The sequence below is a fragment of the Peromyscus eremicus genome, chromosome 10, assembly GCF_949786415.1.
Source record: "Peromyscus eremicus chromosome 10, PerEre_H2_v1, whole genome shotgun sequence".
Taxonomy (NCBI): Eukaryota; Metazoa; Chordata; class Mammalia; order Rodentia; family Cricetidae; genus Peromyscus; species Peromyscus eremicus.
This window is the reverse complement of record NC_081426.1, coordinates 91,992,749-92,009,642: the sequence shown is the minus strand read 5'-3', so window position 1 is coordinate 92,009,642 and position 16,894 is coordinate 91,992,749. Positions and strand designations below refer to the sequence as shown.

Sequence of the window (16,894 nt, the reverse complement as noted above, 5' to 3'; positions counted from 1 at the left end):
CCATAATTGTTTCTTCTTAGGGGCAGCCCAGTAACAGGGAAGAGGGGTTTAAAGAAGGGTTTAAATCCGGAGCAGGTACATGGCCTTTTACAGCCAAAATAGAACTGTCTGTTGGGAGCGTTTCCAGGCCCACCCTCCAGCCTGTTAGCAGGGCAAAAGCCTCCATTATCAGAGCCCTGGTGTCTCACCTAAGTCTCATTTCAGCAGAGTGTGGTCTGCTAGGAAACCACAAGTGCTCAGAGTCCTGCTCCTAAAACCAGACAGTCCAATGACCTGGTCACAGCTAGACTATAGACCTCTGCTTATAGTCCAGTAAAGAGCTACATCATTATTTGTAGTGAATCTGAACACTGAAATCGCTCCAATGGGCCCTGAACAGAAGTCTCTGCGGGCACTGTAAACTCCTGAAGCATCCAAATGCACAGTGATGGTGGGAACGGTGGGGCCGAGTGTCGTAACGTGGCCTCGGTGATGCGCCTCCCTGGACTCAGGCAGAACGACCACAGAAAATGCACAATACAGTTGAACCCATGTTGATGTCTGCAGGACACCTTGAGGGCACTGGCAGGGTGTGAATGTCAAATGTGGATGTTTTCTTAGCATCTGCAGTGATGTTGTGGCTGTACTTGCAAGTGTCCAGAGAGGCACATGCTAAAACTTTTAGGGGAAAACGTTTGCCCCTTACCTACACTTTCCCTCAGAATGGTCGGTATGTGTATGTATTGTACTGCTTGTTCTGTTTTCTGTATGGATGGGGAATGTCTGCATCTTTTCACTCTGTAATCCACTTCAAGAATTTATCCCAGGAAGTGGTTTGATGTTTCCTCACAAGCATTGTTTCAGGGATAGTCATGGACATTTCCTTTACACCAGTGGTTCTCAGCCTTCCTAACGCTGCGATCCTCTAACACAACTCCTCATGTGGTGACCCTAAGTCATAAAGTTCTTTCCGTTGCTACTTCAGAACTGTAATTCTGCTACTGTTAGGAATCAGAGTGCCAATATTTTCAGAGATAGAAGTTTGGCAAATGGTCACAACCCACAGGTTGAGAACCACAGCTTTGTAACACCCCCAAATTACAAAGTCTGGGTATCTAAGAGACAGCTGGTTAGATGAGTCAGTACAGCCACTGCTGAAGTGTAAGGTTATACAAGTCTTCATGAAAAAACATCACATACCCCAGAAGACCCATCTCTCAGTCCCACCTCAGCTGAGATCTGTCAGTGAGCACAGGCTCCCTTCCTACACGTACACTAGTCACCCTCACCATGGGCTTGCTCGATGGGTCATATTCTGTCATTAGGACTAAGAGGATGAAAATGGAAAACCGGGTTAAACTGGTCTTCTCTGGCCTTTTCAATCTGATGGAGGAGCAATCATATAAACGACAAGACCAGAGAGGTTACGTGACAAGTCCAAAGCCACAGAGCTAGAAAGCTGAGGAGCTGAGGGCCAAATCCAGGAAATCGGAGCCAGTGCCTGACTCTTGTCTAATGTCCAGCAACTGTTGAGGGGTTTCCTTAGAGCCTGACAACTGTTGAGGGGTTTCCTTAGAGCCTGACATCCCCCGGTCCCTCAGCGCTGAGGGTTCTACAGCTTGTCTGCCACAGCAAACCAAGAGAGGCTCCTAGCGTTCAGGGCGGCACTTCTTCCCCACATCAACAATATAAACATGCTGTGAACACAGCAGAGTGTCACTCTGACCATAGCTGGCGGCTTGGCATGGCGGTGTGTGCCAGCGCTGGGTAGGTGAGGCAGGCGGACCTGTGAGCCTGAGCTCAGCCTTGGGCTCCAGACAGACCCTGGCCCAGCAAACAAACAAGAATTGCCATATGTGGGCAAAATAAAAACCACAGGCCCAACTCCAATGATTTCTCTAAATTTTTATTAAATATTTTTTTCTACAGTTTGATCTTGTGGAAAGGAAAGACTGTGAAGATGAACAAGTCAATAATTACATTTTGTAAAACAGCACTTAATCCTCATTACAGAGAAAAACAAAAGATCTGTGGCACATTTTCTTTGGAAGGACCTTTTGCAGATTTTTCTCCTTTAAAAAAAAAAAAGAAAAATTCTCTCACAGATCATGTCTGCCTCTTTCAAAGGATTCTACAAGGCAGCTAAATTTTATTCACAAAAGCCCCAAGTTTGCAGTTCCGTTTCTGAAGCTGATAAAAATGTGGTGTTTCCCTTATTCTTGTATACCTTCCCCGGGAGCAGCAAAGCTTCCCGAGTCCGCATACAAAACCATCGTATTAGTGAGAGCTGGCACATTATTTCATGGTAATCAAAGAAAAACTCATTATTTTAAAGACATACCAGTGATTTTCATGATCACCTGGACAACCTACTCATTCTTAAAGCAATTTTAATAATACCAAGATTTGACTTTTCTCTAACATTATAAGAAAGTAAATATATAATATATAATATAATATATAATGGTAATAAATAAAAAAAAAGGGAACCCTGCTCAGGTATCATCCAAAATATGATCACATTCAGAAAAAATTAAAACAAGATTCGGGGACACACGTGCACACACCCCAACATGAACAGTGTGTACTTGATATCGTGAGGGTGTGCAGTATTAGCAATACACACACATCATGGCCTGAACAAAGGCAAACTTAATACTGCCTGCATTGAGTATTGCTAAAACACCTAGGCAAAGTGAGTCCATCTTCCTTAGGTCAACCACGGCGTGACCCAGCAGTGCAGCGTGGCCTGCCTGTCAGTGGCCTTATTCCAGTGTCCTACGGACAGATGTAGCAACATACAGGCTCCCGGGAGCTCTAGGCTTCCTTCCTATCCTCTGGCTCCCTCAGGTGGGGAAAGAGGCACTTCTTGTTCATCACAGTAACTGCTGATGTCAGATGCACAGTGGGACAGAATATAGTGTGATTCACCCCCAAGGATTTACAGCCTCCTGAAGACATGTGCTTGTCAATGCATCCTCAATAAGAGCATGGCCATAAGGCAACTGTTCTCAACAGTAAGCCGGCATGACTGGACCACGTATTGGGGGGTTACCTGGTAGAAATACCACTTCCAGACTTTGAAGGAAAATCCCAACACCATGCCCTTCTGCCCTTGAACTTCCCTTCCACAGGACAACAAGTTAAAGGCACAGGAAAAGTCCTCACACCCGTTATCTCCAAATGGACCAGAACCGACCAGCAGCCCAGCATCTTCCCAGCTGCAAAGCCGTAGCTCATTCTCCAGGGAGAAAAATCTATTCTTCTGTGTTTCTAAAAGGAGCCCACAACATTCTTAGAGTTAAATATTGCTAAAGTATTTAAAGACTGAAACAGATGAAGTGGAAAATTTTCAAAGATGCTTTGTAGTGTTGGGAAAATAAATCATTAAGAGAAAGAAGTAATCTGTAGGAGGCATGGAAAGATTTTTTTAAGCCCAACTCACTTAGCTTAAGATGCACAAATACACCTCAAACTTCACAAAACAGGAAAGTAAACATAAACCCTTGAAGCCGTGGCAAAACCGACAGCATTACTTCAGAAACTGTTTGGTCAACAAAGGCACAATTTTACGTCTAGATGACTCTCTCGTCCTGGGCATCAGAGAGCGTCGCTGTGGAGCCCACAGTGCTCTGTAAGCAGGAATTCTAAGATCGAGGTCCTGTCCCTAACATCAATACACAAGGTGTCAGTTAAGGCACATTTTCAATTGAGATGGGGAAGAACCCGCTCTAAACGTCCTAAGATCTAGAATTAGAGAACACAGGCATGGGTGGGGTCCTGTCTGTCTAGAGGATGGACAAACACTGTCAAAACAGCTACAAAATAAATCGGGTACTTCCCATGCAATCATAGGGTGCACTTGCTGGGCTGCACACACTGCTCCTCCTGCTCCTCCTGCTCCTCCTGCTCCCATGGGGCCTGCCCTCCTTAACAAAGAGCAACGGGCTTCAGCCACGGGCTTTTATCTAGCAGGGCTTTCACATGTATCCAATTTTAATTATTTCTGAAAACATTCAACACTTGGGAAAGACGTGTGTCCCTCTACTTTCTGTTGCGGCCAGACAGGCCATACACACCCTTTGTGGTGGGAAAGGCAAAGATTCATGTTCACTCCCAATACGCTGCCTACTTCACCATGAAGTATATGCTCTTCTATGGCTACAGGAACCTCACACACTCAAAGGGTGAATTTATAGTCCTTCCAAATGAATCACCTCAGGGGGAAAGTTGCCTTTGGAAACTGTAAGCATATAGTGGAAAGTGCAAACGGTTGGAAAGTTTCTTCGGGCTTCCACCACGAGCAGTGACGCACTGACCAGCCACTGTGTTCACTCCAGTAAAAGGGCGGCTGGAGGCCCGCTCGCTTTAGGACAGCGTTTCGGGGAACCTATCTGGTTCACAGACAGACCACATTGGTACAAACAGGTCTGTCCAAATTCATTAGTTTTCAAGGTACAAACAAAACTGTAGTAAATTGAGGAGAAAACAGTCCAGGACAAAGGATGAGGCGGCCCCGTTCTTCCTGCTCTGGCTGGACTTGTTCAGTCAAGGGGCGCAGTGGCCTGCCGGCAGGACACACTCGTGCTTTGGCACAATGTGCCTCGACCAGACCCAATCACAGCCCTGTGACAGGCAGCTTGTTTTAAAGGTACAGCCCTTGCTGTCCATAGACGAGCAATGGGAGAAGGGAAAAGATCCTCAAGAGTCCACAAGCCAACTCTGCTCAAGAGGTGACAAAGATCCAGGGTCAGCCTGCCACATGCTGCAGCTCAGGTAACTTTAAAGAAACGTGGCTTTGCTTCAGCCTGTTAGTAAAAAGCTGCTTCGTCAGATCACGGCCACAGTCCATGCTCAGATGTGCGCAAGGTAGCCAGCTGTTCTCTGGCTTTATCCAAAGCAGGATGAAAGGCTCAGAGGACAGACAAACACCCAGCATCACACTCACCTGCAGCCCCTGTGTAGACTCACCAAGGTACCAAGAAAGTCTTCCCACCCATCACCCAAGTAACCTCAGGCACTCTCACTAAGATGGGTCTCCCGTCTCCACTCTCTACAGATGCAGACACACAGCAGGGCTGGTAGGAAGTGGAGATGGGGAGTGAGGAGAACAAACAGCAACCGGCCATAACACGTGCAAAGTCTACCTTCTAGAAGGGGTAAAAAGAATCGGCTTTTAAAAAACTGCACTGAGGAGTATTCCAGTAATAACCTTCGAGTTTCAGTGAAAGGCCTGTGCTTATGGGCAGGTGTGAATTCTGAGTGTGTCCTTTCACTTTCTGTCGAGTGGACTTGGTTTAATGTGGGTGGGGTAGAGCTTGGGAGGGTCACAGGTCCTCTTCAGCGTCATCGAGTCACGGTACCTGAGAAGATGGTCTGGAGTGAAGGGGTGTGGTGATGGGTTTCTTTTTTTTTTTTTAAGTTGAATTAATCCCCCCAAATCTCCACATCCTCTCAGGGAGGCAGTATCCCCTGGATAATCAAGGGCTTTGGAAAAGTTGAGTTTTGCTATAAATATAATTTGTAGCAGAAAAATACAGCCTCTGTAGGAAGATCTCGAGTTCGTTCACTGAGGCACCAGCTGCCACGGCTCCGGCGGCACCTGGGGCTCTAGGAGACAGATGATGAGGTACATCAGCCTCCTGCCCAAGGCAGACACTGGCTCCCTTTGCCCACACGCACCGTGGGAAATGTAAAACAATAGAGGGCGTTGCTTAGCCAGTCACGTTCCAGGAGTGTGGCAGCAGGAAGTATGAAGCTTCCTGGGATGCCGGGAAGACGGTAAGACGGATCCTGGATCTAAATGCTGCCGCTCCTCTAGGGCTGACCTGGGATGCTCTCAGTGCAGCCAAAGAGACCAGAGCTAGACAGTGTGCAGGACTCTAGGCACTGGGGGAGGGGAGAGGGGGGAGGCGTCACCTTCAATCTTCTAAATGACAATACTCAGTGTCAGAGCCACTGTTCACTGCCGGAAGTGAGGCACAGTGGAATCCTTCACAACTTCTATTTTACAGGTGGCCATTAGAATTTATTAAACAATGTTTTCTTTAAAACTTGAAAAGAAAAAATATATACCCATAAAACCCTTCACCAAAAATTATTATTATTTAAAAAAAAAATTCCTTCTGGAAGTGAACTAGTGTGGCTACTGAGATGACAGGAATCTGCCTCTCTTCCTTTCAGTTCAACTTGTATCCTATTGTCCAAACCAACAGAAAATAAAAACCAGAAATGTGTCTCGACCATTCATACGCCAGTTAGGCTCCATTGCACTTCTGTCCTTCCACTGGGAAAGGCAGATCATTTACCATCGTCCGCTCTGCTAACCAGTGTCCAGCTGATGGCCACGCAGGCTTGTGAGTTTAAGTGGGCAAGCGTACTGGCCATCTCACGGCGCTTCACTTCTTGAGTGTTGTCAACATCCCGATCAGACAGTCGTCTACACTGGATCAAGGCTTCCAATTGTGCAAAGACATTCCAAGGCATTGGGTAAGCCCAGCCTGCATTAGGGAGCTTTGGGGGCTTGTTTCAGCCGCTGCAGACCCTGTCTTGTGTAGTGCACCAGGTCCACCAGGCTGCTGTTGAGGGCCAAGACACGCACCTTTGTGCTGAGCTGAGCAAAGAATTCTGCAATGAAACCCAAACCACACATGAGTAAATGCACATGTACGGCATCAAATTAAAATGGAGACCAATAGTCCGGGGACAGTATCCCCACAATATCCTGTGGCTCACCTAGCATGCTCGTCTCTAAGTGCTGGCTAATTCTTGACAGCCCACCTCCTCCTGAGTTGAATCTGTAACTCACGCCTAGTACAGTGGTGTGTGTAGTGTCCAAGTGATGCATTGTGATCAAGGAATGCACGAGAGGAGGCAAAGAGGCTGGGGGGAAATCGAGAGCTACAGCGCCGGCCATCTTCTTCCACCGGGAAGATCTAATGGTGGTCACCGGGCACTTGTGTGTGTGAACTTTGGCACGAGCACCATTCACTTCCCCTGACTCAAACCTGGAGTTCCCGGTCCTCCCTAAACAGGTCTCAATAATAGTGTGTGCTACGCTGTACGTCTCGGACTGTAGCCAGTCATCTTAACATGCTGAAATCAAAGGGTCAGTGCGGCTTCATCTCGCACATGCTGAGCCGAGGGACAGCGGCCCGCACCTCCGCTCCAGCTCCGCCCTTTCGCTAGCGGTTCGGTTCAGGCCGGAACAATGATGCCAACATGTGCCAAGAGGCAGAGTGCTAAGGCCAAGTCTAATGTGGCTCAGCAGAGATCCGGCCTCGGAAATCTAGCTCACACCACAGACCTCAAGGAAGATCTGCAGCCGGTTAGGAAGCGGAGCAGAGGGATAAGAAGAGTGGCTACCTATCTCTGTTGCTTCATGAGAACGTAAACAGGAACCAAAACACCTCACCTCCCACCGCCACACCACACCAGCCACTGCCACAGCCCCTCACCTTTATTCTTCTTTGTAAGGGCCTCCGCCTGGTCCCAAAGGTCGAAGGCCTTAAGGACGTGGGATGTGATGGTGACGTACGAGGAGGTCATGTTCTGGATGGTGACCGGGGTACTGACGGTGGCCGGCACCCCACTGCTCCCCATGCTACCAGCACTCGACTGGGACCCTACGGAGCTGGCAGGAGAAGGCATCGGGGAGAGGGGGGACGGAACGCCTGTGCTCCTGCAAGGATGGAGAGAGACTTGGTTAATCACATAAGCTGGCAGATCACAGACCACCGTTTCTAGACTGCAGTCTAAATTTCAGGGTGTGTTCCCCCAAAACAATAATCACTGCTAAAGACACCCTTAAAAGATCAAAGGCACATGTGGAAGACTGACCTGGGTTCTCACCCTGAGCTGTGCCTCCACTGGGCAGTAAACCTTGTCAGACCCGACTCTCCGACCTGAGGCTGTGCCACAGAGCCACCGACCTGAGGCTGTGCCACAGAGCCAACACTTGAACCACTTTCTATGCATTTCTCTTTCCTTCTCTGGGTCACAGCAGCGCAGAGGTAAAGTTCATGCCTGGCTCCTACTCCTACTGAGCCAGTAAATACAGACCAGCGGCAGGCTGTGCACAGGGGGTGTGGTCAGGAGCCCAGTACCCTCTCCTGTCCTTGGCTGATGGCCTGGTCCTACGAGCTCACGTGCTTCAGTTGGGCCCAAGGAGGAAAACAGCTCAATCACATAAGCATGACAGAAGATGGAAAGGTGGGGCAGAAGCCGCCGCACGAACAGAGCTGTCAGTGTCGAACACTAGAGAGGGAGCTGCCCGGGTGGCGGGGCTGCTGCACCCTGGCAGCTGTGAGGGCTGGTACAGAGAAGCCGTCCTCGCTAAGTCACGTGAATGACAGCACATGCTCTCGGACCAGACTCCTTCCTCACAATGTGGGTTTGTTTGTTTGTTTGTTTGTTTGTTTTTAATATGGAACACTTCGCAGACTTGCATGTCATCTTTGCACAGGGCCATGCTAATCTTCTGTGTATCATTCCAGTTTTAATATACGTGCTGCCCGAGGGAGCACAGGACGTTCTTTAAGAGGCCACTTAAGTCCCTCCCTTTTTGATTGCTAGACATGGGTCTGAATTACATTCAATGCTCTCTAAAAGCAAGGCCCAGGAGGAACAGGACTCCCCGAGGAATACAAACAAGAAACAAAACACACGGATATAGTGCTGCATACACTCAGGAGGTGAGGCAAAAACAGCACAGGTTCGAGGCCAGCCCGGGCTATCAGTGCGGTCCTGTCTTAGAACAAACAGCGCTGGGCAAGACCATGAGGAGCCACATCCCAACGTTCATGCTCACCCGCAAACAGTCTAAGGATTCTGTTTGTCAGCATCTAACAGCAAATGTGGGCAGTTTCTGTTCGGAGTATGGGTCCTGGAAAGGGCCAAGTACACATGGTCCTCGGCAGCTCTTGTTTACTGAAATGTTACTGAAGATTTATCAAAGGGAGAGGACACCAGTTTCTGTTGGTGTTGGTTTGCCTCCAGCAGTTTTGTGAGCTCAGATACCTAAACACGCTTGAAATGCCAAACTGCTGCCTCTATAATAGTCTGCAGTTATACTTTTCCCATTATCCACAGCTTAACTTGAGCCATGCCTGAAAATATCACTGTTCATCTGGATTCAACAGAGAGGGCACAGTCTTATTACTGTGTTGTTAAAATTGTTCTACTATTGTGTGCGCTGAGATAAAAATCAAGAGATCCACACAGGCTCAGCACATGCACTGCTCCAGAGCCCACACTGGCTCAGCACTGCACTGCACTGCCCCAGAGCCCACACAGGCTCAGCACTGCACTGCCCCAGAGCCCACACTGGCTCAGCACTGCACTGCCCCAGAGCCCACACAGGCTCAGCACATGCACTACCCCCAGAGCCCACACTGGCTCAGCACTGCACTGCCCCAGAGCCCACACAAGCTTAGCACTGCACTGACCCAGAGCCCATACAGGCTCATCACATGCACTGCTCCAGAGCCTACACTGGCTCAGCACTGCACTGCCCCAGAGCCCACACTGGCTCAGCACTGCACTGCCCCAGAGCCCACACTGGCTCAGCACTGCACTACCCTAGAGCCCACACAGGCTCAGCACATACACTGCCCCAGAGCCCACACTGGCTCAGCCACTGTTACTAATCTCCTGCAGTTCCTGTCTTCTCAACTGAACTTGTATAGCAAAAGATGCAACTTGGGGAAGGCTCAGAAGGCTCAGAACTGTAATTTTAGGCCACCCACTGGAAATCTTGGGATGTACCTATTGGCAGGTAAGAGAGGATCACTGTACCTTGCATGTTATCTCATCAAAGTAAATTTAGTTTTATACCTGTTTCTCAGAGGGTCAAAAGTAGCTAATGGTTAAAGTTTAAGCAGCCAGTACACATAAAGGTGAACTGCAGGATTTGTGAAAAACTCAAAATCACAAACACATAAAACATTGCACAAGCAATAGGTAAATGACTTGACTGTGTGTTATTTAACCATACTTAACACTTGCCTTGCCATGCATGGAGAAGGTGCCTGGGCCGCTTTGGAAGAACTCTTGAAGTGGTCACTAAGAGTGCGAGAATACTTCATTACCACGTCTTTTTTACAGCGAAACATCGCCATGTTCAACAGGGACTGGCAGCGCAAACTGTGAACACAAACGGGGTCCCGTGAATTGGGGATGACCTCATGGCCAGAGCTCCTGCCAATCAGCCCTTGGGAGCACAGTGGGGTCTCCTCTCTGGCGGGGGAAGTCGTGTCAAGCATCTCACCACTGCACTGCACGCCACCACCAAAAGTAAACGTTGGCAGAAAAACAAACGCACACACGTCACTTGACTCCTGAGACCAAAGCAGCCCCCGAAGGGGCAGAAGAAAGAGCACAGGAGACACCATTTCCTGATGGCCGTGGTGGGGCTCACTCGCCTCTGCCATAATTTTCATGTTAAGAAAATAAATTTATAGCCAGGTGTGATAGCACACACCTTTAATCTCAGCACTGGAAAGGCAGAGGCAGGCAGACCTCTACACAGACCAGGCTGGCCTCAGACTCAGAGTTCCAGGACAGCCAGAGTTATGTAGAGAGACCTTGTCTCAAAAAAATTTAAAGATAATTTTTAATCAAAGAAAAGTGCTATTTATATAACAAATGAAAATGTACGTACCATAAAACGGCAAATATCTTTTCTTGTGCTGGCGCCGTGGTATCTGAGAAGGATTTTAGTGACATTGTGAACCTGCGGGGAGATACAAAGGTGCCTGGGATTAATTAAACAGGCCGGTTACAGGAGCCCAGGTTTGCTGGCTGTTCCAGCTCCCTCTCCTATCTTCCAGAGGACATGAAGATGTGTGCAACACAGAAGCCCAGGGGTTCAGAGCAACCACAAGCTGCTCAGAAGACCTGGCCCTGAGCCTGCTCTCTCCTGAAACCAAGCCTGGCCACATCCTCGCTAAACCCCCAATGAAATGCAGGGAGCATGTGCTGGAGAAGACAGCCGATATGAAACCTAAGCTGGGAAAACTACCCTCCTGAGACCTCGGTGCCCTCTTCACAGCACTTGGCAAAATGACCTAGTTGCACCCAGTCATCTTGTGTTCCCTCGTCTAGAACACACTTTAATTCAGGACAAGAAAAAGTTTGTGGACCAACCCAGAGCCTGGGTCCTGACAAGCAGGTGCTACCACTGAGCTACAGGGACCTTTCCAGGGTCTCCTCTTTAGATGTCTTCACATCCAGTGAGGAGAGAGACAGATCTGGAGGATGGCCGACACCCCAACACTTACTTAATGAGGTCTACAGCTTCCGAGTACACAGTGTACGCCAACTTGGCCGAGCTTTCTGACTCGGTGGCCATCCCACACTCAGTATAGGACAGGACAGCTTCCAAATACTTGAAGGCCTTTCCAGCCTTGTCCGCCTGTGGGAGAAGAACACGGGCTTTGTGAGGCCACAGGGAGCTCTCAGTCAGTATCCTCCTTCTCTACTGTCTTTATTTACCCCTGATCAGAAAGACACGAGAAAGAATAATAGAACAAGACGAAGAGTTATAGCAGTCAGCTCTGACCTATGAAAAGTGGCTTCTAGCAAAACTTCACTAGGGAAAAGAAAGTAATTCCATATGAAGACGACTCTCAGAACTCCGCCAGGCACAAAGGGCACCGCCCCGTTATCAATCATCATTCATTGGATACCTCTGAGAAGCAGGCAGCCAGCACATTCACAGAACAGACATGAGTTTCTTTATGGAGGTCGAGGTTTATCATCCATCTCATAGGCATCTCATATAAAATATCTAACTGATCACTTGATGACTATTTATCCCCTTTGGCACGTTGGCTTTTTGTACAAGGATATGCCCTAGGCCGACAGGGACAAACTCTCAAAGTCCCCTCAAGGAAATGTGGAAATAGAAGCAATCAGATTCTGGTGGTCTGCCCAATCCCGAATCCACGAGTGGCATGCAGCCAATTCAGCTCAGCAGAAATGTGGCCAACAGCCCGTGTCTCTGCACGTGGCGTATGTGACACACACTGAGAGCAGCTGGCTGACAGGGGCCGCTTGTAGCTTTTACTAATGCTTCAATTTGATGTGTTCAAAAGGGAAGAAAACAGTAAAGACACATGTTGGAAACACGGAGGCAGATCCATCTTAGGCTGCTCTGGGTTTCCACATGCTGCTGCAATGTGCCAGCGACAGGGATGTAGCAGCTCTTCCCCTGCTGCGCATCTCACCACTAGAGGGACAGACTAGGGTGTCACATGCACATCCCAGGACACACACAAGCATACGCCTGCACTGCAGACACTCTAAAGCTTAGTATTCTTCCTAGAGAGCATAAGCTCAGAAAAATGAGTGACAGAAAGAATGCAAGTCAAACTAATGTGCCTCAATCAGCCATATGGGTCATTACTGGTTTTCCTCATTGATGAGGCTCTAATTCCCTTTATTTTCATGGATATGGCTGCTTTGCCTGCATGTGTCTATGTGCACAGTGAAAACATGCTGTGCTTGCTTGCAGAGGCCAGAAGGGGGCATCAGATCCTCTAGACTTTGAGTTACAGGTGATCGTGAGCTGCCATGTGGTACTGGGAACTGAGCCTAGGTCCTCTGCAGGAGCGGCAAGTGCTCTTAACTCCTGTAACCAAGCCCAGGACTCTAATTCTCAAACCTAAACATTTAAAACAATTTCTCTTGGGCAGTTTCCAAAATGACTATTACCCTTGGTGTAGAAATGAAGTATCGTATACCAATCAGCCCAGGCCCACTTCCTTAAGGACTCTGTGAGGCTAACAAAGGCATGCCTGTCACAGCTCCTACAGCATCTTGGAGAGTGGGGAAGAGGCAGTGGAAAGGGCAGCACTGCTTGGCACGGGCTGAGCCACCACACAGCCCGGGGTAGGGTGGGGTCAGTCCTAGGGCCAAAGGGCACCTAGATCCCTCACAGCACCAAGCACGGGAGGTAACCAAGGGCCATTTTATCTGGTAAACAGAGGCCTTGAAACCTGGGGTAGAAAGGCATAGGCCAAAGTCCTGGTGGCCAACAGGGGACAGCTAAGTCAGGTCACAAAGAGCCAACAGGTCTGCATGTATGTGACTCTACAGGGGCAATCTGTCCAGAGTGCCTTCCGGGAGGCTAATGAGACGGCTCGGCGGGCAAGAGCTTGCTGCCAAGCCTGGTGACATGGTCTGACTCTGGGACCCACATGGTGGACAGAGAGAACTGACCGCTGATAGTTGCTTCTGACTGTGGCACAACCCCACTAAATGTAAGACCCGGGGCACATGCGACCCCACCGAACTGCTGCAGGGATGTAAGAACACACTTGGTGTCTACAGGAAAGCCACGCGCAAGTGAGGACATGTTTACAGTCTGCACCCGGCACTGCCTTCCGGCGCCATCTATCCCTCAGATCAGTGCACAGGATCACTCTGGGATGCAAATAGGCGTCCTCACCTTGTGCAGTGTTAGGGTGGGCAGACTGACTGAATAATAACCCATTTTGTACATCTCAAGGACTGACTTAGTGGATTGGAAAAAAAGCATTTATACAGTAAACCACCATCACATAGATCAGCTTCCATAGAGTCTGTAAGTCTCTACACAATCAGACAGAACTAATGGAGCCAAAGAACACAGTTCCCCTAAAACACCCCAGGCCTCGGTCATTAAGACCTTGACTATCCTGCTTACAATGTGGCTAACAGAAGCCACACTCCTCCTGCTGCCCCCCACCCCAGAACCCCTACACAGTCTTCCTACCGGCTGCCCCCCCATACATATACACCCCATGCTGTGCCCCTGAATCAGAGACTGTTCAACCAAGGGCGTCAAAACCAGACTGACCATTGCCTCTGCTTTGCATTTCAACTTTTTAGCCTCCTTCATGTGAAAGTCAGCTTGCTGTCTGCAAAAAGAAAGAAGATGAGGCGGGTGTGGGTCATACAAACCTAAAAAGACTACCTGGGGCAGGCAAGAGAGGAGGAAGAGGAGAGGGGGCGTGGCGGGGAGAAGGGAGAGGGCGGGGCTTAGCTGTCAGGAGGGGGCGGGGCTTACCTGTCAGGCTTCACTTGAGGCTTCCCTGGTTTACAGTTACCATTTGGCAAAGAAGGCACTGGGAAAGGGTTTGCAGCTTCTCCAGAAGACCCCTTTAAAACACGTGCACATCACCCCCTCAGTGGACAGGACCATTGCCCGGGCAGCAACAGCCCTCCCAAGCCCAGGAGAGCAGTGTGCCGAGTAAGTCAGAGTAAGTCAACCCACAGTCCAGCTTGGCTCAGCGCTTCCAGAGCTGTAGATTTACCTGAAGCTACAGGGGAAGAGCAGGTAACACCCACAGAGCAGCCCCCACCCCAACTTGCCCCAGGCTAACTGGAAGCCAGGCCACCTGATTTATTTCCCGTTAGGATCAATAATTGAAGTATTTGAGATTAAAGTTCCAAATGAAGACCTGAACTAACCCATTTCTTAAGCCAAGCATGTGACAGAAACACATGAAAGCTAGTGTGACTTTTCTCTGGTTCACTTTAATAAAGGGCCCCCACCCCCCCACCCCGTCTGTACTAAAACAGACGAATGTCCTGACCACACACCTGCCCCGCCCACCACTGCGGCTGCTTACTTTGTATTCGGGGCCCCTGGCCTGCACTTTTCTGTGCTTGGGAACGGAAGGGTCCTTGGAGTTGCTCTTGGCGCTGCTGGCACTTTTGGGAGGGTCCTGACTACAGGCGTCTGCATCCGGCTTTGACCTCTTGTGTGCAGTTTTGGTTGACTTCTGGGAGGAGGAGGAGGAAGACGACGACGAGGAGGAGGAGGAGGAGGAGGAGGAGGAGGAGGAGGAGGAGGATGGCACAGGTGGAGGAGGAAGCATTTCCTTTCTTGAGGACTCTGAGGAGGGCCTGGGTGTCCTGCAGAGCAAGGGCAGTCACAGCAGAACACTTAGCACAGCTGAGTTTGTTTACAAAAGACCAAATGGTCACCGGCACAAGACTGCAGCGCCACAGAGCATGTAACTATGCTGCAGAAGGGCCAGGTTTGGGGGACGTTTTGATGCTCTGTGAAGTCTAACCCTCAGTAACAAACTAAGCTGGAAGACTCTGACCATTTCCATCTCTCATCTATCTGTATCCGAACCCGACAAACAGGCCAGCTCAGCTGCCGCCGCCGCCGCCACATCTGTCACTCTCCTTTATCTGATGGCATGCTCCCCCTGCTCAGCCCCACCCCCAAAATGCACTTGTGATGCACTTGTGTTTGCTGGGTCTCTTGTGAGGCAATTTTGAATAACAGTTACTTTTTATAGTCACCGTTATTATATACATATATATATATATATATACATATACATATATAAATATATACATATACATATATAAATATATTATATTTATAGTCACTATAATCAATAGTCATATTGACACTACTACTGTCATCTGTCATTTCTCTCACACTCACAGACACATGAAGGCCGTGTAGCTCTTACTCATCCCTAAGACAGAGCACTGAACCCGAGCTATCTCAAGTCAAAGCAAGACCCAGCAGGAACCCCAGGGCTTTGAGCAAATGTTACCCATTTCCCACCCTGCTAAAAAAAACATACATACATAAATAAACAAACAAACAAACAAGCACAAGAAAGCAGTGACGGAACTCTTCTTCTCTGCCCTATGCCTATCCAGCACTAGGGCTTGATTCTAGGACCTCGGTGCATGCTCTAAGTGCTCCTCCACTAAACTGTACCACTTCTCTTATTTTCTTCCAGGAAAAAAAAAATCCAGGCAAGAATCAGCTGGGTGGCAGAGCACCTTGCTTAGCAGGTATAAGGCCCCGAGTTCATCCTCAACACCACTAAAGAAAGGTTTTCTAAAGAAAACAGTGATCCTCAGTATTTAGGAAAAGCTCCTTCAGTGGAAATGTTTTCGATAAATCTAGGTTTGCTGTCAGAGGAGTGTCAGTTCTCACGGGGCCTTCGTGGACGGGACCCTCACGAAGGAAGACACCACTGGCTCAGAACACATCACTAGTGCGCTGCCTCTAGTGCAGAAGAAAGCCTTCTGTCCCGTCCCCCTGGTTAACCATCCCGGGCTGTTCCCGCCGGTCATACTCACTTCGCTTTGGAAGATTCGGGGTGGGAAGATGAGGGAGCACAGTGCGGTTGGACTCCCTTCTCCAGTTTGATTTTCTTGTTGTCATGGTCTTTTTCTGAGTCAGCCTGCTGCTGCAAGGGAGTAAGCACAGCGAGGGTTAGGAAGCATCATACACACGGAGGAGGCACAGACACGGCAAAGAAACCTAACTTGACCTCTGGGGACATCTTGCAGATCGCGCCCTCACTCACACTGCATGTGATGCAGGTGGAGAAAGCAACCTAACACAGTGATGGACTTCGGTGACGCTCTCAGAGCGCACATAATGTACTTTGATCAGTTCCTTCTCTTGGCCATCCTTGATGCTTGAGAGTTCTTCTCCTACTTTACGTCATTCCTGTGTGTATACAGTCTTCCTACTTTATGTCATTCATATACGTATACATATAGATATATACCCTGTCTCCTCCTTTATGTCATTCATATGTGTGTGTGTGTGTATCCCTTCTCCTGCTTTATCTTATACATACATAAAGAGAGAGAGAGACAGAGACAGAAGACAGAGAGAGAAAGGGCGGGGTCATGTCTATGTAGTTCCGTCTGTCCTGGAACTCACTCTGGAGACCAGGCTGGCCTCAAATTCAGAGAAATCCACCTGCCTCTGCCTCCCTAGTGCTGAGATTAAAGGTGTGTGCCACCATACCCAGGCAAGTCTTATATTTTTATATTTTTGGTTGTGAGCCTAGCCTTTAACGGCTGAGCCATCTCTCCAGCCCAAGTCTTATATTTTTAACTCTAGGTTCTTCATAAGACAGACCATGTGGGATCTGAGTCT

The 16,894-nt window shown here is 48.8% G+C and overlaps 1 protein-coding gene and 1 non-coding gene across 5 annotated transcripts in view; both read right to left on the bottom strand.

Moving 5' to 3' along the window:
* Nucleotides 1-5,381: 5,381 nt before the first annotated feature.
* Aff1 (ALF transcription elongation factor 1) overlaps nucleotides 5,382-16,894 on the bottom strand; it is a 168,081-nt gene continuing 156,568 nt past the window's right edge. The window contains exons 13-21 of one of the 4 annotated variants that reach the window (XM_059274853.1): nucleotides 16,081-16,190; nucleotides 14,595-14,880; nucleotides 14,030-14,121; nucleotides 13,820-13,880; nucleotides 11,259-11,392; nucleotides 10,640-10,711; nucleotides 9,985-10,122; nucleotides 7,437-7,660; nucleotides 5,382-6,606 (exon numbers count right to left, since the gene is read on the bottom strand). In XM_059274853.1, the coding sequence (XP_059130836.1) occupies nucleotides 6,485-6,606; nucleotides 7,437-7,660; nucleotides 9,985-10,122; nucleotides 10,640-10,711; nucleotides 11,259-11,392; nucleotides 13,820-13,880; nucleotides 14,030-14,121; nucleotides 14,595-14,880; nucleotides 16,081-16,190 (1,239 nt within the window). In that variant the 3' untranslated portion in view covers nucleotides 5,382-6,484. Of the gene's footprint in view, nucleotides 6,607-7,436; nucleotides 7,661-9,609; nucleotides 10,123-10,639; nucleotides 10,712-11,258; nucleotides 11,393-13,819; nucleotides 13,881-14,029; nucleotides 14,122-14,594; nucleotides 14,881-16,080; nucleotides 16,191-16,894 lie in introns of those variants that run through there. The other 3 variants (XM_059274850.1, XM_059274852.1, XM_059274851.1) reach the window with 3 other exon arrangements.
* LOC131921361 (U6 spliceosomal RNA) lies at nucleotides 8,399-8,504 on the bottom strand. Its single transcript, XR_009381979.1, has one exon. It is a non-coding gene; the product is annotated as a U6 spliceosomal RNA (small nuclear RNA).